This window comes from Corylus avellana, chromosome ca10, assembly GCF_901000735.1.
Source record: "Corylus avellana chromosome ca10, CavTom2PMs-1.0".
Taxonomy (NCBI): Eukaryota; Viridiplantae; Streptophyta; class Magnoliopsida; order Fagales; family Betulaceae; genus Corylus; species Corylus avellana.
This window is the reverse complement of record NC_081550.1, coordinates 5,579,263-5,606,913: the sequence shown is the minus strand read 5'-3', so window position 1 is coordinate 5,606,913 and position 27,651 is coordinate 5,579,263. Positions and strand designations below refer to the sequence as shown.

The window sequence follows — 27,651 nt, the reverse complement described above, 5'->3', positions numbered from 1 at the left end:
GATATCATAGCATTTTTTAAGAAGTGACTAAATTTTAAACCCTAGAAAATAGTTTGATAAAAGGTTAAACCCCATGAACTTCTAAAGTATTTTTCACAAATCTTAAAAATTCATTTTCTTGCAGACGGCAATTAGAATAATGTTTACACAACATATATATTTAGATTTTAAAACTATGAAACTAAGCTTCATACCCCACCCCCCCTAGAAAATAAAATAAAATTTACAACTCATTCATGTAAGATATATATCATGTATTACTAAAACAAAATCAGCGAAGGATTTTATACTTTAAAAACAAAAAAAACTATTGAAAATGAGAAGATCATGCAAGTCCAACTCTCATACACGCCTATATTCATCTCCGCAGTCACCAATCACTTTGAGGAGATCTTTCCCTTTACTAGAGACTTCTTGTATGCTGTTTACATCATCCTCGTCAAGAACAAGAGAAAACACAGCATTGGAATCTTGAATATGTTCTGCCAGCCCAAGTCTAACACCAACCATTGATCCTGCCACTGCTGGCTGCAGTTTTCCAAACCAAACCAAAACAAAGTGAGTTTCTCAATGTAGGTAGTTGGAAGTCAAAATAGAATCTGATCTATTATCCAGTGGGAAAATCGATTCTACCTGATTTAGTATGTATTTCACAGCAACGGTTGGAATTGAAACCCCATGTTTAGAAGCTATTTTTTTAAGCGTTTTAAGCAGAACTTGGAACTGGCTCCATCCTCCCCAGGCATCAACCATCTGCCATATAGAGCAAAATAATTTTAAACAGAAGATTTGGATTTATCATCAGCATGCATAAAATTCAAATTGGGTAAATTGCACTTTACCCTCCTAAACTACCACCCCAATTGCACTTACACATCCAAATTACGCTACTACTCACAGCAACTCAAACCTACAAACTACCAAAATATTTTGACTTGCACCATGAGTCAGATCTAACCGTTAGTTTGGATGAAAATTTTAACAAGCGTGCATGAACCTCTTACTTTACCAATAAATACCCTCAGTTTGAGGGATACAACTATGAAACTGCCCTTGGTGAGGCAAGCTGAGGCTTGGGCTGGGTGGCTGTGTTGTCTTCTTTTGGGGTGGCCGCACAGCCATCCCTAAGAAAAAATTGGGGATGGCCACGCAGCCACCCACTGTTTTCTCTTGGGCCAACTCTAGGGTGGCTGCGTGGCAACCCATTGTTTTCTCTTAAGGGTGGCCCCTTCTCTTCTCCTGGGGTGGTCATGCACCACCCTGTCTTTTTCTGAGATGGCTGCAATGGACCCAAGCCACTAGGAGAAGAATAATTTTGTAATTTTCTCTCTAACTAGGATATTTTTGGCAGAATAAACGATTCATGTGCACGTGATTGGGCATGTGTTAACATTTCCATCCAAACTAACAGTCAAATTTGTCTGAAGGCGTACTCGGAAATTTTTGATAGTTTATAGGTCCAAGTGTAGTAAGTCGTAGTTTGTATGTACCAGTGCAATTAAGGTAGTAGTTAAGGGGGACGATGAAGTGTAATTTATCCATTCAATTCCCCCCAACACACACAAAAACACACTCCTCAAGTAATTATACAAGGACTTCATACCCTTTTGTACTTCTGGAGGGAGGGTGTGTTTAACGGAGGGCCAGCAAAAGGAATGGCTAAGTTGGTGTCGAGGAACTTCTCAGATAACAGACCACCCATTACTGTTCCATACCTGCATTAGAAATGATTATATTCAAGAAAGAGGAAAGAATAAAATTGGTTAGATTTCAATATGAAGATCTAACAGAAACTATAAAATGTTTTATAATTATTAACACCTAAGTTTGTTATATTTAGATTATCTACTGATAGTGTCTTTATGGCCAATTTGAAGTGCCAAAAACTAAACGAAGAACCAAACTGTTCTTGTGTTGTTAGAAAAACAACTCATGTTTAAGATGATTCGATTATAGGACCGTCATAACTAGATCCTACTGCAGTGGAGGATTGCTGACTAGATAATATTACTGTCTGTGTTCACGTCCATTAGTGTGTGTGTGTGTGAGAGAGAGAGAGAGAGAGAGTAGAGACGTTATAAGTTTGACTCCTGTAAGCTGACAAAGCTCTGCCATTTTCTGTTGAGGACGCATGTCAACAATTGAATGTTGCACCTAATAAGATTACATTATCAATATGTATTAGAACATAATACATTGCATAATAGGAGCACAAAAACACATTTAGGCATAAAAACGTACAATATATCTAGCATATACCTGATTGCTTACGACAGGAATCTCGTTTTCTAAGATTATTTGCAATCTTTCTGTGTCGAAATTCGTTAAAGCAATCGTCTTAATTTTACCTGCAAACCACTTGCTGAAATAATCTGATCAAATCGAGAAATGTTGTCTCATATATCAATTGTAATTTAATAAGAGAAATGATACTCGCCTTCTTCTTTCAGATCTGTAAGGTGTTTTAGTGCATCAATGTAACCAGGATTTGAATAGTCCCACCTATTTCAAGGAGAAAACGAGAAAAGTGCCATCAGAGAATAATAAATTCAAAGAGAAAACTTTAATAAGTTATTGCCTATTATTATAAGATGGGCCTAATACAATTAAAGAGCCATAAATTATATTTTTGAGTTAATAAAATAGTAGAATATACACAAACTATAATATATGGAATAGTAGCAATCAAGAAAGAAAACAACAAATTAGCATACAACAGATTTTTCCTCCAAACTAGATTGGAGGAATTTTCTCCAACCCAGTCTATAAAATTGTCATGTGTTCTTGAACCATGTGAGAAACACATGTTTTTTTAATAGCATTAAAAGAATTGGAGGATTTTTTTTTTTTTTTTTTGATAAGTAAAAGGGTTGGAGGAAATTGAAAAAATGTGCTTATCGCATGCAATTAAAAAAAGCTTATGATTCTCAAGTAATGCTAGAAGTTCATCCCATGTCCTTCTTATGTTCCTCCAAGAATGATATGGCTTTTAAAATTACCATTAAGCTTGTGATTGATCATTATTGGATAATGATCAAATGATGATTTTAAAAGCCACTTCATTTTTGAATGGACACAAGAGTGACATATAAGGGATTTCTAGAATCACTCATGATTTTCACATGTTACGGTGCACATGACAATTTTATAGACTAGGATAGAGGATCCTCCAACTCTGTCTATTGGCATATATCAGAACCAGCTTGTCTATTGGGTGCCTGACATGGTAATCATTTATACTGGACTCTACTTGTTACACGAATTAAAAGTGTGTGAAAGTGCAGTATTTGTTAAACTTCATGTCTTATGAAGCTAATCTTGAACAGGGTTTAATTAAATAAATCTTCCACTTACTTAAGGGAAAAATTATACAAAAAGGTAAATCCAGAAAAAAATGGTTTCAGAAAAATCCTGCTAGTATCTGGTTTCATGCCAAATGGGCTAATGTGTGGTACATAGAAGTTAGCATCGCTCTAATACATTGACATCTCTCAACAAACATCAATACTAGATAAAATTTTAGCCATTTTATTTGCTTTCAAGAGAAATGGAATCAGATCAAACAAAAATTTTCATCAAGTCTTTAACTTCATCCAATATTCAAACATACCATTACCATTTATAGCATTGAAATGATCAAACACTACATATAATGATATTAGGTGTTCACATCACTAGAAAAGTTATGCAGCCACATCCATCAAATTACCACAATAAGTCAGTAGAGAAGAAAAAAAAATACCAATGAAACTGAAGCATATCCAAGGAAGCCACATCCATTCTCTTCCGTGAAACATCTATGCTCTCCTTTACATACCTACTTGTCATCTTAACCGGTGGTGGCACCCATTTAGTAAGCCTGCATCACATAATAGAACAAACATACTATAAAGTTCCTTTCTATATTGTCCCAAACACTTAGAATAATGAATCAAATGGCTTTAGTTTTATTTCTTTTCCAAGGTAACCCAAATATACAAACTGGATTTGGGTTGCTCCAAAAAATATAATTAATAGCTGGCCTGCACTCTCATCTCCAATATGCTGTTAGTAACTCACCCTCTAACGTTATCCAAGAATTCTGGTGGGCGCTCTCGACGAACTCGATTTATAAAGATGCCATATAAGTCTTCGGCAGGCCCATCTACAACATCAAAAGATTCAAACAATAAGAAACGACCCCGAACTCTCAGATTCAAATTCAAAAGCAGCCAATCAATTACCAAAGAAATCCAATCTCCATACATCAAGTACCAACATAAAAGACAACCCAAGAACTGTAAAGCGTGATTTACTTCTTAATCATCTATAAAATGGACAACATAACAGCAAGTAACCAAAAGGCCTTACTACCATACACTATTCAATTTCATGCGAACAAGAAAGTTGCAGCAACATGCACACACACATGAACAAGTAGTATAAGCTATTGTCTGTGAGAAGTATTACATATATCGTCCATATCAAAGGTGGTGCGTCTGGCATCCGCATATAGCATAGCATCAACTGCATTGTCCTGATCAATTCAACCCCACCCACCATTCATGCCACATCCCATTTACAACCCCGCAGATGTATAATAATCCTTCCCATTCTTAACCACTATTCTTGTCTTTGATTAGCACACACCCCCCTGGTCCTAAACTAAGTTTTCATGGTCCACTATATCTTTTGGCTTTTGTGTTGATTGAGTTGAGCATGAATTTGCTCAAGGAATGGTGTAGGAGCATCCTCATTGGGTTAGTCAAAGGTTGTTTCGGCTAGCCTTGTAGCAAAAACTAGTAAAAAACTATCTGCATCCAGCTGGCCATTTTAGCCACAGAGATAGCTAGCCATTACAGTACTCAACAAATTACACTCAATAAACCAAAAGAAATTATTTCTTTATTCGGTCGATTCTCTCTCCTCCCACTTTAAAAAATATGATTGTTGAAAGAAGAGTAAAGAAAAAATATTTAAATGGAATAGTGAAAGTGGATTAGCTAAAATAGAGAGTGAGATATATGTGATTTAGAAAAGTGAGTAGCTAAAATAGAAAAATGTAATTCTTTAGCTAAAATTTGTTGAGCTGGATGTGAATGCTCTAACAACTCTAAAGACATTTTACTTAACAATTTTGAAGTCATTTCATATGTGAATGCAGAGAGGTGCTTAGAGGAGGTTGCCAAATACAGATATGGATTTCAGGGTTCACTTGCCCCCGGCATCTGGGGTGTGGAGCCCACCTGCCCTGCAACACCCTCTCTGTGAAGTACCCGAATTGCAAGCAATTCAGGCACCACCAATTATAGGGAATTCTAGTCCAACGAGCTGCCCGAATTACATGTGAGTGGGCAAGTGGCCCCCAGCCACCAGTTCGGGCACCTGCCCGAGTTGGGACACAAATAGGTGGAACCTATCTGCCCTCTCATGTATTGAATGCAGTACGGGCATCAAATTCCACCCAATCCCATTTGCCAAATACACCAAGTAGTTTTATCCTATTTGCTTCCCATGGTGCTCCCTCCCCCAATCCGATCCTCTTGGCAAAACAAGCAAAGAAACTTCATAGATAACACCTTATCGCTTGGAGCTCAATTAAAAACAAGAATGTAAAGAATGGAGGAAAACTGTCACATTATTTCTCCCTACTTTACAGAGGCTTATTTGTCAATTGGTACAGTGAAGCCGAAAAAACACACACACAAAAGCGTAACGTGTTCAAGTGGTGACAAAGAACAGGCCACGTGGTTTAGTTAAAGATGTACATATGAATATTTATGCAACAACCCGTCTGAGAAGTTTTGTAACCGCCCGATGAAAATATTCCACGCAAATGAGAACTTACAGTGATCGGCCATGTCGAAGGTGGAGAGGCCGGCGTCGGCGTAGCGGAGCATGGCCTCAACGGCGTCGTCTCGATCGATTCGGCCCCAACCGCCACTGGTCTGCCACATCCCGTTCAGGACTCGGCATATGTCCAGGGAATCGTTCCCCTTCCTGAGCGTCACTCGCTGAGTCTGCTCGGCGATTCCCTGGCTGCACCTCACCGAGTTCAGTCGCGAGTGGCGCCGAGTCAGGGCCTTCGTTCTAGTTGATTTGATATGGGGAATGTTTGCAAAGACTGAGGAGTGTACAGTCGCTGACATTGCCATCGACAGGAGTGAAGATACCGGAAGAGTATTGGAGGGTATGGACTATGGGGAGGATAAGGCGTCTTGGCGCCTTGGCCATATGTCAATGCCCTTCTAGAGTTTTGAAAGACAATTATACCCCAATGTCAATTTTTTTTTTTTTTTTTTTTTTTATGTCGGAATTGAAATTTTGGAATGGATAAGGAAATTTTCAAAGTACAAATATTTACATTTTAACATATGATTTCTCTACTTGCATTTCTTCCAAAAGGATCAATCTCCATTTAAAAGGAAATGGAGAGGGTTAGAATTTTATAAGATTGTCATATAACTTTTGAGAAATATAATATTCATCCATCTCTTATTTATCTCTTGTTTAAAATAAATGTTATTCAGCATTTTCAAGTATCCATCCTGCATGCATAGATGTGAACATGTCAAGTAGACAAGAATGTTAAAGAGATTGACACTTAGAATGATGAGTCACATTTATTCATTAGTGAATTTGATAAAAATAAATAAAAATGGATAAAGATTGGAAAAATTGCGCTACTCATTATTTTTAGGATATAAATTTTCTCCAAACCAGTCCGGAGGAAATATCCTATAGGCTATAACCTATTTAAAATAGTGCCAAGTATCTATAAACATTTAAAATGTTAGTCTAAGTTAGTAAACTGATATTAATGACCTTAAAAATTGAATATGCGTTTTAAATGTTTATAGACACTTTATACTATTTTAAATAGATTGAAAGACTTCAAACTGGTTTGGAAGAAAATTCTGTCCTTATTTTTAAGGATGTGAGACGGGCTACTAAAAATTATAGGTTATGTTAAGGCTTATACCATAAATTTATAGAAGGGTGTATGGAGGAAAACTCTCATTTTATTTCTCTCTACTTCGCAGAAAGGGCTTATTTGTCTATTGGGACAGTAAAGCGGAAAACAAATGAACACAAAAGCGTAACGTGTTCAAGTGATGACGAAGAAGAGGCCGAGTGGTTTAGTTAAAGATATACTACAAATATTTATGCAACAACCCGCCAGAGAGGTTTGTAACCGCCCAATGAAATTTTTCCACGCAAATAAGAAAGATGATTAAAAAAATAAAAAAGAAGAGTACTTACAGATATCGGCCATGTCGAAAGTGGAGAGTCCGGCGTCAGCGTAGCGGAGCATGGCCTCAACGGCGTCGTCTCGATCGATTCGGCCCCAACCGCCACTGGTCTGCCACATCCCATTGAGGACTCGGCATATGTCCAGGGAATCGTTCCCCTTCCTGAGTGTCACTCGCTGGGTCTGCTCGGCGATTCCCTGGCAGCAACTCACCGAGTTCAGTCGCGAGTGGCGCCGAGTCAGGGCCTTTGTCCTTCCGGAATTGATATGGGGAATGTTTGCAAAGACGGAGTGTACAGTCGCTGCCATTGCCATCGACACGAGTGAAGATACCGGAAGAGAATTGGAGGGAATGGGGAGGAAGGGATAAGGCGTTTTGGCGCCTCGGATGTATGTCATGCCCTTCCGAAGTTTCAAAAGACAATTATACCCCAATCTCAGAATTGGAATTTTGGAATGGATAAGGAAAAATTCAAAGCAAAAATTTTTACATTTTCATAAAGAGAAATGCTTGGTGTACCAAATTTTTATCAAAAAATAGATACCAAGACAACGTAGAACTTATTCATTAGAAAGAATCAAAACAATTAATAAAAATAAATGTTATGGATGCCAATAAATAAGCATTTATCAATAGTTTCTATACTTAAAAATGGCATAAGTTACATAATTTTGAAAATTTATAATTTTAAAAAAATTGTAGGAGATTCTGACGAGCGCTTCAAATCAATGAATGAGTATCACGATCATGAAACCCTAACTCCTCCCTCTCCTTTCTCCTGTTGAATTTGGTCGCCTTGGTGGCTTGCTTTTCTCTCATGTTACCTTCCACTCTCATATTTCTTCTTTGTATTTGTCATTCTTTTTTGGCAATAAAGACACAGCTATGTGCTCCGTTTGATAGCCGAGAAGTTGTGTATGAGATGTCAATAATGGAATTTGTGTGTGAAATTAAAATATACTAAGAAATGCCTGCTCAAATATTTCTCTCGATTAGTCTTTCTTGACAAGCTTTGAAGAAGAAACTGAATATTTGCCATGCTCTTTCAAGTTAAACGCTGGTCTTGTGTTCGGCAGAGGAACGGGGCTGTCTTCGCTTTGGTTGATTGCTAGGAGATGGGGTTTGGAGAATAGAGATGATCGGGTTTGGAACATCACATTCGTTTTGGTGATGTTCTAAGCTGATGTGGCTGGCTGTTATTGATGGTGTAAAGGACTTCGTTTACACTCGGTCCTTAGAGAAGTTATTTTCAATCTAAATTCGAAATTTCAACTTAACAGGCGCCTCTAACAGACGCTTACATGAACACATTACAGTAAAGCCTAATAGGGTTCTTTACTGGTTGGTTTATCCACCAAAGGCAACCTGTATTAAGCAACTTCCAGCAGCTAACAGTTGCACCCATGAGCAATCAAAACAAGCAACTCATTCCAGTAGGAAAAAAAAGAAAAACAAACAAGGAACCTCATGTGCATGAATTTTCAATTATCGATCAGATGTCATGCTAGTAAAGGCACCGAGCAGTGCTTATGATGCTACTGTGTGTAATGGCTGAGTAGTTTTGTTTTTGGAAACTGAGCACTGCCCAATAAGAAGATGGCAAAAGCTTAGTTGCAGACAAAGCTTTTGTTTGTATAGCATCCCTTGAGAACGCATGGAACCATGTAGATGAATCAGCTATTATCAAAAAACCTAATATAAAGTATTTCAATCCTTCACTTCCACGAACTTCCTCTCATAAAACTGGAAGAGAATTTGATGGCACACAAGATCGGTTTTGTTGTCTGCTCTTGAGTCTGATAATCCTCCGCTCCATCTGCTCACAAATGTGTTGGGATAATTTAAGTTTAGAAAATAAAAAAGAAACAGAAAATTTATTATTTTCGAAGATATTACCAATGGTCTATTAACCTATGCCTTCTACAGAGTTTCATAATCATACAGATTTTAAAACAAAATAAAATTTTTATTTGTTGTGACAGAATCACATTAGTGCTAGTGTTGAGAGTGAAAGATTTTTGCAAAAAGTCCTTTTACCGTTATGGAGCGTGGGTTATATAAATGTTGAGCATTGAATAAGGTGTTAAGAGCTGATCCCCGTATCCTCCAAATCCGAGGATTAGGGGTATGGTGCTGGCATGGCCGAGTACCACGTGTCAACCGACGGGTGATCTCCATACCCTTAAATGAGACTTGGACAGATATGCCCTCCGTATCCCCCAAATCATGGGATTCAGGGTATAGTGTGACGATTACTTTGACTTCTGGGGGACACGATCCGAATATTGCGTTGTCATATTAATTACTAAGCGATGAGGGCTTGAGCAACCAAAGTGAGGCAAGAACCCCGATTGGATGTAAAATGTTGATATATGGAACTCAATAATGGGCTGCGATCGACTACAGCGGTAGCGAGTTGGGCCTTAGCAGCCAGCCCAATTCCCAACAATTACTCCCCAATTCCCCTATATGACGTGTCGGGGAAGATAACGGAAACATGTTTCAAGAATGGTGCCAGCCTTTGACTTTCGCGCCCATTAAGCTTTTGATGTGCCAGTTCGAATTCCGATCCTTGATGATATTCTGCCGTGTGTAGCAAACGTCTCTTCAACTTGGAGAGGACCGTACTGTCCGTACGACTTCTGAGACACCTACTCATGACGGTCCCCGGTTATCGGATTCACTTTTTATGTTCTCATCTACATGAACTGGCGGGAGCTCATCTTCGTCCAAGTGTTGCACACTTGCTCTTCAATTCCAACTGTTACTGTATCCCGCGTCTTTTAAAATCACCAACATGATCTTCATTATGGGCATGATAGATCCAACAATCCTCCTAGAATCTTCGGCAACAACGTTTCCAAGGACAATGTTCCTATGAAGGCGGTCAAGTCCGATCCCAATCTCTGCAAGGCCAGAGGTCTGTCCTCACTCCCAAAGACGTAAACAGGCTACAGAGGGCCTACACAATCTCGGAGAACGTAGCCACTCGGATCCCAGATTGCATCACCAGGGCAGAGCCGAGCGACAAGATGCATGAAGTTTGAGTTTATGAATCAATGTTTAAAGCCAGCTCCTTGCTTATTTAGAGTTGGCCCCTAGCGAAATCAAGCCAAACATGTGGAAATACCTTATATCTTCTTGTGTGTTATCACTTGTTGCAGAGTACCATGGAGGTGGTGAGTCTGCTCTCATACCATCTTGACTTGTCAAGGGGATCATCAGAGGTGGGCCTTCAACATTCTCAACTCCATTTACATTTAACTCCAATCCCATCTCTAATATACCCATCCATCTGTCAGCTTCCATTTTAAGCGACAACATAACATCCTTCAATGGTTGAAAATTGAAGGCACCTTCCAAAACAGATGTATTCAAACCATCATCTCCAGCTTGAACAACATGATCTTTGGGCAATAATCGTGCCTCCTTCCTTCCAAAAATTTCCATAGCCTTCACTCTTTGTTTTCCAGTAATGACCATAATGCCTCTGCTCGAATACTCTCTTACCTAAAAGTGCCCTTTCCCTTCCAGCATCTTTGCGTAGAATAGTCCACCATCCACAGCAACACCAGGTTATCACCAGACCCCATTCCTGCTCCCACCTGCACCTTTCTGCTCAAGGTGCTTCACCAACCGCCTCATCTGAGAGAAGCAATTGCCCCATCCACTTCTGTCTCAACCCTCTAGAACTATGATAGAACTACGCCGCCCTCCACCGCCATATTTCGAAAGCTCCATAAACCTTTTGTGATTGTTCTCTCGTCGCTGCATAACGTAAGATGTGTTTCCATGTCGAGGGTCCTACAAAAGTCTCTCAATTCATCTCCTTTAATCAATGCCTCCATTGAATTCATCAGCCAAACCACACTCGGCCTGCCCAAAACCACCCCTCAAAAATACCTCTACTTCTCTCTGCTAAATGAACACCACCATTCGCAATCTCAGACTGAATCTCATAAGATTTTGCTTCCACATAGAAATATCCCAAGTAACCCATCACTCAATTACAAAAACAATAAAAAAACAAAAATTTTGATGACGAAAACTCCAATGCAAACTCTCACGCGCCGAAACTCACCCTCACACACTAACACCTAAGAGAGACCACATACACGAACTTCATAGGTATAACCCATCTAGAAGCCATGCCATTGTCACATTTCTTCTTGTTCTTCTTCCTTGTGTGTTCAAGGATTCAAGAAAGAGAGTTATTCTTCTTTTCCTAATGTTTCTGCCACGTCATTAATGCTGAGGTGGTAAAGTTTGAATTATAAAATTTGAAACTAATTGTTAGGATTTAAGAAACTCTACAAGCTAGAGTTTTTTAGGAGCTTTAGAAGATCCTTATTAATTGTGTTAATATATGTTCGAGGATCCTTCTTCTGTGTTAATGCATGTTCAATAGGATTCCTATATGGTCAATTAAACAAGAAAAAAAGTCAAGGATAGACTTCTTATGGATGAATTTGTTAAATTGTATTTGCATTTCATTGAGAGAAAGTGTGTGAGAAAGAAAAGCTAACTCGAAAAATGGTTTACTGTTTTAAGAAAGAGAAACCATTTTATGGAAACTAGAAAAGGTTTTCTTGGTCAACCAAAAATGTTTCTGGTTTGACCATGATTTTCGGTCATAGCAAACACCAGAAAATAGGGAAAACATTTTTTTTTTTTTAAAAAAAAAAATCCCTCGAAACAAATGGAGCCTTTGTCCTAAGTATCAGGGTTCGATCTTTTTCTCTCCAAAGAAGACTTATGAAGATCAAGGAAATAAAGTCAAATATCCAAAAGAACATGGAAATGTGTAGAATGCCTCTTAAACCATATCATGAAAGTCCAAAAGACGGAAATAAATATTGTGCAATACCTGAACATAGGCCTCCAGCTTGTTTCGGGTGTGAGCAAATTCATTCTTTATCCAAATTAAGGCTTTAGACAAACTGAAAAAGTAAAATTTTCAATAAAAAAATCAGTGCGTTAATAATTAAGTTATGCAAATATAGACAGTTTCAATTAAGAAAGATTAAAAGAGGAAAGAGCGTAAAGAAGATCTTAACGTAAAAGACATGTATTTAGTACCTGCAGAACTGAGTAATATTGGCATATCCATTCAACAATAGCAATTAAAAAAGAACGGAAAGATAAACTTAGTGATTGAGTAAATAAAAGAAGCTATCCCTTAATTGGAAATGTAGGTTTACAATACTGGGGGCATACTAAAGTCTAAAGCTGCTCAGATGTCCTTGAGCTTCTAGGTTGAATGTGGCACAAAACACACATAAAAAAGCACAAGACCAGTTGAAAATCAATGTCATACATAAAGATTGCAAGTAACATGAATGTAGCAAATCTGCAATGCACAAAATAATCAATGCGGTTGAGAAAGAGAGTGAGAATCTACATGACCAATTTTTTGTATAGAGAACAAAGCCAGTTAGTGGGTATTCATGTGCCTGTGAACATAGTAATGGAGAAGGTAATAGCCAATATAGAATTAGTATGTTCCTGATCTTCTCTTTGTAAGGTGACCTTGATGGGTATATTCACCATAAAACTTTTGCTCAGATAACTGCACTTATCACCCTGGGTGCCATTATTTGTCTAACCAAGTTGGCTACCCTATTGTTAACGCCACTAAAATAGTTCTGCTACAGATTGGTGAATACTCAAATTTGGGTTTACGGTTAAATTGATGAGAAAAATGAAGGAGAAATAAAATATTGTAAAAAAAAATACTAGATATGCATATTTTTAATGAAGGAAATTATATAAATTATCTAATTCGTTGTCGTTTATCAGGGACAATATTAACTACTCGGTAGAAATTTGAGAGCAAAATCATTTGTGAAAAAAAAAAAAAAAGGTACCTTCTGGGATACATGTCAGAGAACATTACCAGCCTTTGCAACCAAGCTGGGATCTCTTCCCTTTTAAGAAAAGAGATGTCTAGGGTTCAACCCAAACAAGAGAGGACTACCTCCAATTGTGTAACATAAATACATATATACATATGTTACACAATGGAGCCAGGTTCGTATCCTTAAGAAAAGAGATGTCTCAGGTTCAACCCAAAGAAGAGAGAGAGAGAGAGAGAGAGAGAGAGAGAGAGAGAGAGAAAGAGAGAGAGAGACCTTCATTGTGTAACATGCATACATATATTATATAAGTATGTATGTAGGTAGTGTATGTGTGCGTACGTATGACAAAGCACTCCTCTAACTTGACATATGCTATAAATGTTGATGTGAAAACAAGAAAAAGAAGAGGATTAAGTAACTCACATCGTAACTAAGCACAAATATGTAATAAAGTACCTTAATTTACCAATTAGTATTTCCCACTTCATAAAATAACATAAAAATAAAATCAATTGAAATACATGATAACGAGAGTTTAACTTCAGATAAGTACAATAGATACATAAAAATCAGACGAGGTTGAACTAGAAATGAATTTAACAAGGCGGTTTATGATGGGAAAAATGAAAATAAATTACTGGAAAAATGTGTTGAAAGCTAAAAACATCAGACAATATTTTCCAACTTGTTTGGATGGATGATTATTTTTTTTATATGGACAAACAAAGAGCAAGAACCGCACAAAGAGCAATTATATAGCAAAATAGTTTGGAAAGGGAAAGGAAAAAAGCATAGTCACAATTACAAGACTTCAAGAAGTAATCACATGTAAACTTTACACAGACAAGGAGGACAAGAACTGCCATCTGATATATTTCCATTACATTCCTTCCAATTATTTTTCCAAATGGAAGGATTAGACAAAGTAGTGAAATAGATCAATGAACAACCTACTTTATATTAGAAGAACAGTCACAAGCATTCACTTCTTTTGCAACAGATACAGTCTGGTAGCATATACAGGGACCATTGAATAGAGCCTTTGACTGGACCCACTGGTCCCATCAGAGCTAAATTTGATATTTCAGGGGTCAAAACAATAATCCAGGTATATAGCATGTGAAAATGCAAGGTTTCTGCAGGTATAATTAATTTTCAAAATTTATTAGCAACTTCTCTTCAAAAAGATATGAAACCTGATTTCTTCTTCTCTATAAGGCATCATAAATTTTTAGTCTGTGTGAATAACAGGAAGCCCTCTTACTTTTCCTTGTTCATCTGATTACAAGCCTGAATGAGATCAACACATGCAAGTCTCACATGCTCAGCACCAATGCTGTAACACCAAATAAAAGTAAGATCCAGTTTGAAATCACTCAGAAATGGAAGGAAATGATTAATGTTCCATGTATTCCTCGGACAAATATACATCATATTGGAAATTTGGCAACAAATTCGTGATAAGGTAAAAGCTACTTTAAAAATGACACAAAAATTTAACTTTTCACACAAGTATCACATTGAACAGCTGATAATGTTGATAAGATGATCTCAATAACAAAAGGAAAGATATTTAATTTGAGGATATCAATTTTGTAGATTACACACTTTCCATTTAAACTAAAAGTAGCATGACATTTAGCCCATATCTTAAAAGTTCAAACTACAAACAATGAAGATTTTTCATATTCACCACAAGTAATGATACCCTATACTTTGTGAAATCTCATTATATTGGATTGTTCATTACCAGTACCACTAAGAAGTTCTAGCATTCAAAGTTGTATAATCTATAAACATAAATCAGGAAGTTCAGCTTCTGAATACTTTGGACCAAAACGCAGCACATGCAAAGGTGAGATGATTTCCTTCTGCCTATACGTGCACTCAGGTGCACATCAAGAACGAGATGTATCTGCATGTCAATCACATTTTCCTTAAAACTTCAAGCATAAAGGGTATATCTGAGGTATTTAAGTGTTCAACTATAATTGACACCTCTCTTTGGGTAAAACAAAGATACTATGCAGCATATCATATCTGTAACGTGAATATTCACTATTCACTTATACACAAGTATCCACGTATAAAAAGGGACACTTAGAAAGGCCACCTATTATGAGTCTCTGCTCAAGACAAGGCACATCATGAACATATATCTTATACCCATGTGAAATTGCAAACAGCAAAGGGGTGTTTGGTACATTTTGACTAAAGCTCATCATGGGGACCTCATAGAATGCCTAAGATGGTATTAGACAAGCCACAGCTCCAAATGTCTAAACAAGCTGAAAAAAGGTGTTTACCAACTGCAAGAGAATGTTATAGGTACCAAATTGCCAGGACAGATCATGCAAAACTAGGGTGCCCTCTTAGAATCCATACTACTTATGGATACAGTAAAGGAACTGCCCTAAGACAAAGATAAGGTAGTAGTATTTGAGAAGGCTAGATAGAAGGACTTGATGAGTTCATAAGACAAAGTCAAGCTAGCCAACTAATTATTATTAGTAAGTAAATGACAAGTAGAACGGAAATATAACTAAGCTAGCAAAAACTATTACAAGAAGAAGAAAGAAGAAATAAGATATAAATACTAGAAAAAAAATTCTTTCAATAATAGAAATGAAATGAGAACATATTAAACCAGTAGATAGAGCTAAAAGGATAGGCCAGGCTGAAACAGAAAGGAATTTACTTAAAAAATTTGAGAAAGTCGTCTTTACACTGCCTTGGCCCCTTTAATAAGATGGACGACAAGTACAAAACCATTGATCGCAGGCATCTGGTCTTGATCAAGGCAAGACAGTTTGCAAAAAGAAGCTGTCTTTTAAACAATATTACAAGCAGCTTTTAAATATGCCACTAAAAGACCTCAACTACCTTTCCATAACAGCAGCCTGTAAGTATGCATACCATCTGTAACCTTCCCAGACCTTCTCCCCTTATCAGACATAAGTAAACATCATTAAAACAATGTAATCAATAAATTATTCTATCGTACTACCTCAAGCTTCTCTCCTCTACTTTGTGAGCCAGTGTAGCCAACTTAGAGAAATCGAAATCAGGATAATCACTGCAGATAATAAAAACATAAAAGAGAAATAACCAAGTAGGTATAGAACTAGCATCTGTAACTGAAACAATGTAAAGTTAATTGAAATGGAGGTACATGTAGGTTGTAAGCTCTGATAAGATTGTTTCTACATCAATGAAGTATGTATCAATCAACTGCACAACGTGCTCGGGTTCCTCCACACTTTTCAAAGTCTGAATCTGAGAAAACTGATCGTTTAATATCCCCTGAAAGCCATGACATGAATACACATGGACAATCACCTGATCATTCTTTTCCAAACAAATGCTCAAGCCATAATACGTGCTGCATCTCATTCAAATTTTTTTCTAACTTGTATTAAAATTCAAAAGATGCAAGAACGGGTGTATTAATGCATTATGAGGTGCAAGTATCCAAACCCCATAACAGGAAGAGAAATCTAAGAATTCAGAAGTAAAAATTCAAAGCCTAGACAAATGAGAGAAGATAAACTGGCATTCATACTACAGAAGTCCCTGAAATCAATTTAATATGCAAATCCTACATAACCACCAACATAGTAGAGCAAAAGGAACCATTGGCAAAGAAAGGTATCACAAAACAAAATAAAAAACCAGATGAAAAAGAATCTGTCACCTCATCAAACAATGACTGCACATATTCTTGGAGCAGTTCTTTAAGAATAGACAAAGCCATTTCTGGATGAAATAGTGGAGAAAGCCTAAACAACTGAAACTAAAAGAAAACCTTAAACTGTGGTGAGAAAGAAACGGTTCTGCCAGAGACATACCTGCTTCAGTGTGAGGCTTAAAAGGCAGAATGAATTGCAGATGACAACAAGGCGCGTCAGGCTGTCATGAGTTAAGCATGATACCCTGTAGACATAACACCTAGAAATTGCAAATTATCATCTATGCCACAATCAATGACAAATGCTAAATCAACTCTTTTACCTTATGTCCTTCAACTCATCATCCTGGAATTGCATTACATATGTAGATAAATTTAAAGGAGTTACTTTTTGTACTTATCAAAAAAAAAAAGGAGTTATAATTATAGAGAAAGTCATACAAGCAATCTGGGAATAACGTGATAAGGGCAAACAACCGCCCGTAGTGGCAGCTCGAATGGAGCTGGTCCCCCCCTTGCCAGCAGCTCCCTTCGGATGATCCAACTATTGGACATTTATGACAATAGTTAATCAATAATAAACCATTAGAGTAGTTTCAGGTCACAATCAGTAAATTACAAACTTTAGTTTCTAATAATCAGCCAACATATTAATACATGACAGCAAACTGCCCTAGTGCGAAGTATGAAAAAGAATATTAATCTTTTCTTAATAGGAAATGAAAAAATATAATAACCTTTCCCAAAATGGCTTCACCAATAGATAGTATGTGGCAAAACTTTATCAGAACTGCAAATTACAAGATTTAGCAGAAAATAATGTCAAGCCCTGCCCAGTTGGATCCAAATATGTGCTTTTAAATGTTTAGGTTCTAGAGAATCTAAATTAAAACAACATGGTAACAAATTTGAATGAATTTACTGCTATCAATCAATGAATTAAATGATTAAGGTAAGTGCAGATCTATCATTCCTTCAAAAAGTTTAATGATAGTATTAAGTAACAAGATTTTTGGTATGTAAAGCACTTAAGTTATATGTTCTTTCAATTAGGTCCACTCCCTCTTTAACATTATGAGTTTGAAGGTGTTAGTGTGTTGGTGAGCATTACATACATTATTGACCCACTTCTTAATAGCTTAACCTTTATGGATTAAGTGATAAGTTATTATTGAATCATATATTATCTTTATTCCTCCCATTTAAGTTTGTAAGTGTTCTTAAAGGGTAGCTCAATTGGCTGGAGATCACGCCTTATGAAGCGGAGGTCACTAGTTCGAATCTCTCCTCCCCCCTCTTGTTTGGACATGTAAAAAAAATAGTTCGTAAGTGCACATTTTTTCCCTCCACATGAGATGGTTCTTCAACCCAAATCTCAGGGGGAGGAGAGAGAAAAAAAATAGAAAAGGAATTATGAAAAGAAAAGAATCAACTTATATTTGTACCTATAACCCCCATTGCCAATATTAATGGATGTGACACCATAACTAAATTTATCTAGTCATTTCGACAAAATGCTATTTACATTAATTAGGATAAAGTTTAAGAAAATCTCAAATTTATCTTTCCTGTCTTTTAAGCAAACAGACTCAAATATGGTGAACATTTATTCGCATACATAAAAGACATTTGTTTGTCATTCTCAATAATAATGATAACCAAATCACATTCCTTATTGTCCCACATTGGTTTAAAGCAACTTCTTAATTGTAAAATCTCTTTACAGATATTCATTCACTGATTATGTAACAATATATGATTTCAATTGTTTGCTTCTTTTAGGTTAGAATTTATTTACTTGCTTCATTAAAGATGCCATCAAATAAGGCAAGCTTTTGAATTGAATCTCTATAATGAATCTAACCCCCTTCATTTTACAAAGGATTAAAAATGACAAATACTTGGGGTTAGAGAATATGTGCTTGTCTGAGAGAAGTTTTTTTTCATAGAGTTTTTGTCGACTTGCAAATGTAGTTGTATAATCTTTCCCTACTATTTAACTTCTCCACCAATGCATTACACGAGATCAGGATCACCTCCCCTTCCAGCATCATTGGCATCACTGCGATATTAGAGTTAATTTGTCTTAATTGTTGTAAGCACAGGGAATTAAAAGCAAAGGTTACAACTTTGGTACATAAACACTCAGGATACTTTTCCTCCAAGGTTCAGTTTGTGAGAAAGCTTCTTTTTTTCCCCTCATAATGAACAAGAGAAGTTAAAATTCCAACTATACAAAAACAAATAGTATTTATGGAATCTATAGAGATGACACTGCATTCATAACTCACATGAAAGGAACTTCCAAGTTCCAATGATTAAGTATGATCTTATTGTATATTTCTAGACGCCCGAAATCAGTAATAGCTGATCAAACTTGAGGCCTCTTGTGTGATAGGGAAAGTACTGGATTGTGATCATCAATGATGGAAGCTGCAAGAATACAAGTGAAGGTTTCATAACAAATTGCAAAAGGAATTACATCTCACACCATATTGAATTAATTTTATTTGAAGAATATTAAACAACATTGCATTTTTAGTTTCTTCAACTAGTCTGACAAGCACAAAGAAGTTATAGGATGTTGTTGGTGTAAAAAGTTACAGGATGTGGTTCATGTAAAAGCTTGTGTAGTCTAACTAGATTCTCCATTTTGAGGTCGGATTACATTTGTTGTTATCGGATGGTGAACATTATGTTTCCTCGGAAAAACAAAGAAGAAGATTTTTCTTTTATCTTTTAATTGGTTCAGTTATAATGAAGAACTACTTTTCTTTTCCTTCTGAAGATACCTAGTAGTTCAACTAAATAACTTAAAAGTACAAGGGGAAAAAGAGTTAATAGGAAAGTCATTAAATATAATCTCATCATGCAACATTTTTTATATTTAATTACTACAAATGTCATTTATTATTGTGCTCAACTAAGATGTGTTGCACCATAACTAGTCCATCAGATACGAATCTCTTACTTACATCTCCATCAACTCAGATTTTCATTTTAAAAAAAGCTAGACACAAGTTCTAGGTAAAATGTTATGCCGTTAAAAAAGACACAGACCTTTTCCTTCTTTTACTTTCTAGTATTTCTTATATTTGAATAAATGGAGCTTAAAGAATGTTCTGCTAAAACATGGAAATTCTATTCTAAAGTGAATCTATATCAAAAGAAAGAAAGATGGAACGGCCCCAACATCCATAATAAGCTGGAAAGACCCCACCAAAGAGGAAACAAGAAGGAAAAGGTCTGTGTCTATGACCAAGAACTTCTACAAGATTCAGAAAAGAAAGGAAAACATGAATTCTTCTTTCCAATTGTGATACCCCAAAAGTTAATCCCACATTGGGAAGATGAATTGCCCACATGGAGTGGATAGATTATAAAGAAATTCATGAGTGCTAAATTCCACATTGGTTCCTTACTAGCTGAGACTTGACTTTATAAACAATTCTATGGAGCTCCAATTATAATTTGACTAGTCATTTTGGAGTGATAGTCCAGATGTGGCTGGAGCTTTTCCTCGGTTGTTATAAATGACATCAGAGCCAGGTTAGGAACACTATGGGTGTTGAAGCACTGCATGGTGTGGACCCTAACCCTAACAAGGATGCCAAGAATTTGAGTGGGGGAGAGATTGTGACACCCTAAATAGTTAGTCCCATATTGGAAAGACTAATTGCTCACATAGAATGGGTGGATTAGTCGTCTTTCATATTGAGCCATTGAAGCAGCGTGTCGGGCTATAATTCGACAATTCAAAGGAAATGGTAAGATATGGGTAAGAGTTCTTGCAAATCTCCCTATTACCGGGAAACCTACAAAAGTAAGAATGGGAAGAGGAAAAGGAAATCTTATGGGTTGGATTGCTCATGTGAAGCTCATGGGTGCCAAGTCCTACATTGATTATTTACTAGCTAAGATTGGACATTATAAACGATTCTAAGGAGCTCCAATTATAACTTTGACTAGTTATTTTAGAGTGATATCGCAGATGAGGCTAGCGTTTTCCTTGGGCCATTATACCCTCCTCCCCTCTCCCATCTTTCTCTCTCGACAGAGATGCACACAACAAATATCCTTCTAATCATGATCATTGGAGCATGAAATTAAGTATCAAAGAAACCACATAACCCTAATTTATTTTACCTGCTTCACCCACCATCACTAATTAGAATAACTATTTACTAAAAGGCATTCACTTCTTCAATTTTTCGTTAATCTTGGATATTAGCTTAAAGCAGCATCAAGGAAAAATGCCTAACTCAGCTGGTTTCAAGGATTAGTGATCCATAATTCATCATTAAAACAAACTGCAACTTTTTTTACCCTATAAGTCAAATGCTCCATGATGGAAAAAAGTTTAAGATAAATATTTACCATATCTTCTAAGCAAGGAAATCCAAGGCAACAAACTTTCTAAAATTAGAAAGTGAACAACTTTTTGAGCATTTATTGCTCCATGGACCAATACTACACATATCAGTAGAAACCTAAAAAAAAAAAAACATTTAGAGCCAAAATTTAAAAACAAAAAGAAGCAATTTCAAGGGCATACTCAGCAAGTTTTCCTGAAGCTAGAGATAACAAACATTTCAGCGTCTATGTGGTTCAAAACTTGAGAAACACCTTACTTGGATATTAGGGGGATATTTAACTCTTATGAAATTATATATTTTTTTGATAATTAATGTGAAACTCTTATGAAATTATATATATAGGATGCTCAAGTAGGCTACTTCTTTAGATGATCTATGATGCCATCATACAGAGTATTTCATGGATGTACTCCTTGGAATTATAAAGCATAACTCTCATGCTCTTACTGAAATAACCAACGAGCATATCAAGACAAAACAACTACAGCTCAGTAACAATACAAAGTTAGGGCCCGATATCCACAAACATTTCTGTTTCTACCATTTTAAGGGAATTCTATTAGTTCAAACCTTCCAAATAAACAATACCATTCATATGAGCAATTTATTAGCAGATGCGATTAGATTTCAACATACTCCACAAAAATTATATCAAGTTAGCATATAGATACAGATAGATCATACACAGAAAGGTGATCTATCTATCACATTGTCCTATTCCAAACCTGAGACTACATTTCAGATTTTCAAACATAGTATTTAGCTGGGGAGGTCGTATGGGACCCATTTAGTGAAAGGTTGCAGATTCCTTTCAATGTGCACCCTGAAGGTCCATGATCTTTCTCTCCATCTGCATATAAAATTGGCCCATAGAAGAAAATAATTAAAATGCATACACTTGAAAGGGCTCTTACTCTTGAATAGTTTTCAGCCAAAGAGAATACAGGAAGATATAAGGAATGTCGGAGGCATCATAGTTGAGACAAAAAGCAGAAGCTTTGAGGACAAAATTCATTGAGAAACACAAATACTAAGATTTTTTCTTCGCTGAGCATATATAGTTAATTGCAACAAGCGTTTGTCCACTAAACAAACTAAATTTCTTAAATATTTTAAATACAAGTACTCATCCAGACAAAAGGATGTCTACAAATGATGCAAGACTACTCATGCAAATACACGAGGAGGAGACCAAAGACAACAAATTCCACCTACATACTACAATAAGAGCCTACTCAAAACCATGGCACTAAACATCTCTCTTCCACTTCTACAACAGCACAGTATAGCCAATTAATTGTATGATCGTAATCATTTGATTAGATAGTTTTAGCTAAATTTCTTTTAGTGAACTACTATAAGATTTTAAAATATATATCTCGGGAGAGCTCTATAAATATCCAAACGAAATTCCCAAACCAATGCCATGCTCAAATGCCAGAATGGATAATATTTTCATTTAGTTCTCCCAACTTTTCTTTATAAGAGAAAATAAAAATTATGAAGGCTAGGTACAATGTGCTATTCCAATCAATAAAAGAAAAAGAAGGTATAAAAGAGCTATATATTCCCAGAAGAACGAGAGAGAATCACTATTAAAAGCCCAAAACCTAAACCAATCACAAGATAGTACCTGCACAACAGTCTCAAATTTTCTTCTCAGGTGGGAAAACTCATTCTTAGTCCAATACAGAGACTTGGAGCAACTGAAAATATCACAATTTAGACAACAATGAACACACTTTAACAATTCATATATGCAGATAAAATTAAAAAAAAGAAAAAAAAGAAAAGAAAAAAAACGATTAGAACAAATGTGCCCTATCATAGAGCCAAGCTATCTTAAGTTAATAGAGGATGTAGAGCTTTCGGCACATTAAAAAGAAAGAAAAATGGAAAAGAAAAAAAAAAATGAGTTTCTTTACAGGCTTTCGTGGTGGATATGTTTGGTTATGAAATTAAACATCCATTGACACGGTTCGATGTCACCATTACACATCCAGTAAATAAAGGCATCAGAGAATTTTTGAACTTTCTCATTAAAAGGTCAAATTATTATTAGCATATCCCAATTAGTTGACTATATCAACATTGTTCTCAACATACTTGATCTAATGGGGGTATAATACTTTGCTTATCAACATATTGAGATATATTTCAATAACATTGATCACTAGTTCAACGCATTTTCTTTTAATAATTTCTAAATGTAACTAAACATGGATACAAATTTTTCTTTTGAATTTTTTTGGATAAGTCAAAGGAATTTAAGAGACATTCTCAAAGAGGCTTGGAACCCTACTAGGCAGGTGGCATACAGCAGAAAAGCCACACACACACACACACACACAACAACAACAAAAGAAAAAAAGAAAGAAAAAAGAAAAAAGTGATAAAGAAAAGAAGAAAAAACAAAGACAACTAATTTCCAAAAGTTCAAAAGATCCAGAAACTAAAAAAGAGTAGAATAAGCAAAACGGCTGATTGCCGCCATCCACTCCTAAAGCAACCTCAAAAACTAATGCTTCAACTCTAACAGATAGAAATCTCTTCAGCATCAAATTGTATGAGAATGGTGCTTTCTCCAAATGCACCACTACATAATTTATATCATGCAAGCCTTCATTCTTCAAGATTAACAAAGACTGGTATAATTGAAGATAATATTTGGACACCATTTGGTAGTATAATGTGTGTCCTACATATGATATACCGGTTGTGATACATATAAAAAAATTGATGTCTTTTACTCCTCAAACTTGCATTATATAGTTAAAATACTGAATGATGACAAACTTTGAATGACATTTGTAGATACAATTTCTAGTTAAATAGTTATATAGACACACACATACTTATATATATAAAAGCTCATCAACTGATAAGCCAATCATTTTATGGATTTGTCAATTTCGGTAATGCATGAAAAATTCAATAAAACTCACAGTAAACCTTGAAATATTTTTACATTAATTTTATGATAGATAAAAGTATTAATAACCCCACATCTAGTTAAATACAGCTTAGCTCAAAAAAGCTAGCATATTAATGGTACTTTTCGATTAAAAATTACAGCTTAAGTCCCACTGCTAATAAAGCTTTCATTTTTACTAGACAATATAAAGTAAAAAAAGCATAGAAAAAAAATCATTCCGAGCATTAATGTTATAAAAGAAAGATGCAAATTAAAGACGAATCTAATTCGTCAAAAAAGGAAAGGAGATAAACCTATGAGATCAATTGATAAGGATAAGCTTTCAGCCTAAATGAACGTTGATATCAAGAATTCATAACTTTCCAAAAACAGTATTAAAAATTACTTTTATGGGGGTCTATGAGTAATATATCTCATGAAGATCAATATTCCATTGGCGGTGATAGTAATTCTTGTGAAAACCTAATTGAGGATCTATCAATTAGTGCCTTTTTTTGTTGTTGAGGAAACTATACATCTTTAGCTTAAATCGGTGACTTTAGATTTTGATTTCAAAAGATGGACCACAAATAGGACTTAGAAAGAGCTATTAGTTTATGCTCAAAAGCCAAAGCTCTCGACTTCACGATTGCCATCAATTGCAAGAATATGCCACGGTTATCTACCTAATTGAAAAAAAGAAGAACAACCTACAAAAACTCATGACATCTTTTTCCATTGGAGCATTATCACTACATGGTCAAATGGTTTAATCAACGTATCAACTATGCATGAGATATCTTAGTCAAGCATCCATGTGTACTAGAGCTCACACAACACCAGGGAAGAAAACTGTCCACGAGCACACATGTATGTATACATGTATGGACTAAATAGAGAAATTAGAAGTTAGGAGCCAGTCCTATCATCTATCAATCATAAACAATAAAATAAATTTTGATCAGTCAACACCAAATACAAAGCAAGCCTCAAAAAATGCAGAAAAAAAAAAAAAAAAAAAAAAAAAAAAAAAAGAAGAAAGAATTACATCCATATTATCAAAGACCAAAACTAATAGATTTATCTCATTGCTAAAGGTATTTTCCTTAGAGATTCTTTCTTCTTTTGATAAGTAAAAGTAATCCTACAATACATTTTTGCATAGTTTGATTTTTTAAAAAACACAAGTAGAGAAAATGAAACCCTACACCTTATGCAGTATAAATAGTATGTACCTCGATGACTCAATTAGTAAGCATACTATGGCATAAACAATAAAATCACCATTCCATAAAATGTAACCACATTCTTTGCAAATCATTGAGATAACTAGAATTGACAAAGGCCTGCAACATGCGCATTCAAATTCTACAAGATCTACTTAGCTGTTTGATTGGCAGTATTTTTCAGCGACAATATAACAATTTAGCCATGAACTATGTACTACAGTCCTTGCACCACATCACATGAGTACAACTTCCTCAAGCAAGCAGATATAGATAAAATTGATAGCTAAGTGCATAAATTAATGTGCATTCTTACTGATCCTTATCATGCTCTGCCGAAGCACGAAGAAGTTCGCCACATGAAAGCTTAACATGCTCTGCACCAATACTGTACCAAGCAAAAAAGAGAGGGTATAATTATGTTTTATGACAATCGCTGAAAGATAAGACAAATCATCATCTTACCTTATTATTGTAGATGCATTTTATTACCACCACCAGTAGTAATCTAATGAAGAAAAAAGACAGTCTGCGTAGACAATTTTTGCATGTAATACAAGGCTCTGGAAATGGTAGTACTGCAAAATTCAAGAGGGCACAATCATCTGAACCCCAGCAACCACCCACCCTACCCGTCAAAGAGGATGCATTCTCTATGACAAAGTCATTACATACGATGAAGCTATCAGGGACAGGCCAGGGAGCCATGCCCCCCCACCCCTCCCTCTGGTGTTGAAATTTTCCTTTAAATATTTATATTTAGAAAAATTATTTCTATTTTTTGGGCTTAAATATTAGGCTTGGCCCCTCATTCGAGCTTTGGCCCTCCGATGAGAAATCATGGTTCCGTCCTTGGAAGCTGTGGTTCGCAAAATTCAAACTCAAACTGTATATATACATATATAAACCTCCAAGCTGCTTAGAGCTGGCCGATAATAGTAACAAATTGAAACAACATCATAACATAATAATTTGTATTACATCTATGCATGCAAAGAACAAAAAGCAAAGATCAAAATGCACTACATGCATCCATGCAAGGGCACAGACTCATTAAAGATACAAAGAACAAAAAGCAAAAATTAAATGCTACATAAAATAACATTTCCTTAGGACATGCAAGTCCAATTATCACCATAAGTTACAGATGATCCAAAAATACAGACTCCCTGACCAGTTCAAGTTTCTAATAAAACTACCAACTAGACCAAAATATAAATAAATTCCTCAATTATAACATAAAACCCAAAACTCACCTGCTCGATTTCTCATACAGTTCACGAGCAGAAACATTGATCTGATGAAAATTAACGCTCTCTTGGTCGCTGCAGAGAGGCACGGATATTAGATCATAAATTCAATATCAACTTTCTTTTTTCTTTAACGAATCATAATCAAGTAATTAACCGCCAAACAAAAAGTTAACGAGTTGATAATTACACGAGACCGGTCAACTGAGAGAACAAAGTTTGCGCAGATACGCAGTAGCTAGTGATCGTTCTCACAACGTAATCCGGTTGATTAACAGGCTTCCTAGCTTGTAGTTGCCAGAATTGGTCATTAATAATTCCCTGAAAAGAAAATTACACCAAAACGCGTTTTTCAAAAGCTAAGCATTTTCTTTCCAGACGGCTATTCATAAGCCATTTCAACATGCAATCTCTCGTCTCTCACAGATTGCAAAACGTGCATTTTCACAGACAAAAGATAAATATATACAACATTTAAAACAACAAGATTTAAATTTGAAACAAAACAAAATTGGTTTCCAAATCAGTTTTTTTCTTTCGAAGACTGATATATTACAAGAACTACTTTCACGAAATTGCGAAAATGGAAACAAAAAAAGAAGTTAAAAAAAAAAAAAAGATAGCAAAAACAGAGAGTGTTTTCTTTTGAAATCAAAAGATTGATAAGAAGCTGCGAGGCTGAGGCGGAGAGAATATGGTTACCTCGTCATGCATGCTCTGGATGAAGCCGCGAAGCATACCTTTGTGAATAGCCAAAGACATTTTCACACTCACACGCAGAGAGAAAGAGGGAGAGACGGAAAGCACTGGTGCAGGGCATTGTGTGTGAAGGGCTTTTATATAAGCGGAGGAGCTTTTGGTTTTGAAAATGGAAGGGAAGCTGTTTGTGATTCGTTCTTTGCTGTCGCAGAGCAGGAAGAGTAACGGGCGAGAGGGTAAGCAGTTGGGGGTCTCGTTTACCCCTGGAGTTCAAATAAATAACGAATACACCATAAGTGGACCTTTAAAAAAAATCTCTATAAGAAATAAGAAATCCATAGGGAAAATGATACTTTACTCCCCCAAGTTTGAGACGATTTTTAATCCGACTTCTAATGTTTTAATTTT

At 35.9% G+C, this 27,651-nt stretch overlaps 3 protein-coding genes across 4 annotated transcripts; all 3 read right to left on the bottom strand.

The window, feature by feature from the left end:
* Positions 1–212: 212 nt before the first annotated feature.
* Positions 213–6,044, bottom strand: LOC132164651 (flagellar radial spoke protein 5-like). The gene is given in 10 exon segments (XM_059575195.1): positions 213–528; positions 634–753; positions 1,604–1,715; positions 2,075–2,154; positions 2,260–2,348; positions 2,438–2,502; positions 3,743–3,859; positions 4,060–4,144; positions 5,828–5,912; positions 5,914–6,044. Coding segments are annotated over 10 exon segments (981 nt in total). The 5' UTR covers positions 5,956–6,044; the 3' UTR covers positions 213–342.
* Positions 6,045–6,139: 95 nt separating this feature from the next.
* LOC132164653 (uncharacterized) lies at positions 6,140–7,718 on the bottom strand. 2 transcript variants are annotated; one of them, XM_059575197.1, is made up of 2 exons: positions 7,243–7,718; positions 6,140–6,227 (listed from the first exon to the last, which is right to left on the bottom strand). In XM_059575197.1, coding segments are annotated over exons 1-2 (390 nt in total). In that variant the 5' UTR covers positions 7,631–7,718; the 3' UTR covers positions 6,140–6,225. The 2 variants fall into 2 exon arrangements, with proteins under 2 accessions (XP_059431180.1, XP_059431179.1); XM_059575196.1 differs by lacking the exon at positions 6,140–6,227 and adding an exon at positions 6,281–6,527.
* Positions 7,719–8,685: 967 nt separating this feature from the next.
* LOC132162796 (uncharacterized) lies at positions 8,686–27,306 on the bottom strand. Its single transcript, XM_059573025.1, has 15 exons — positions 27,247–27,306; positions 26,735–26,865; positions 26,551–26,619; positions 25,611–25,682; positions 22,788–22,860; positions 21,545–21,635; positions 19,070–19,145; positions 17,220–17,322; positions 17,102–17,124; positions 16,939–17,038; positions 16,263–16,393; positions 16,098–16,166; positions 14,355–14,426; positions 12,100–12,172; positions 8,686–9,048 (listed from the first exon to the last, which is right to left on the bottom strand). The coding sequence occupies exons 1-15, from the start codon at positions 27,304–27,306 to the stop codon at positions 8,968–8,970; spliced, it is 1,224 nt and encodes a 407-aa protein (XP_059429008.1). The 3' UTR covers positions 8,686–8,967.
* Positions 27,307–27,651: the final 345 nt, after the last annotated feature.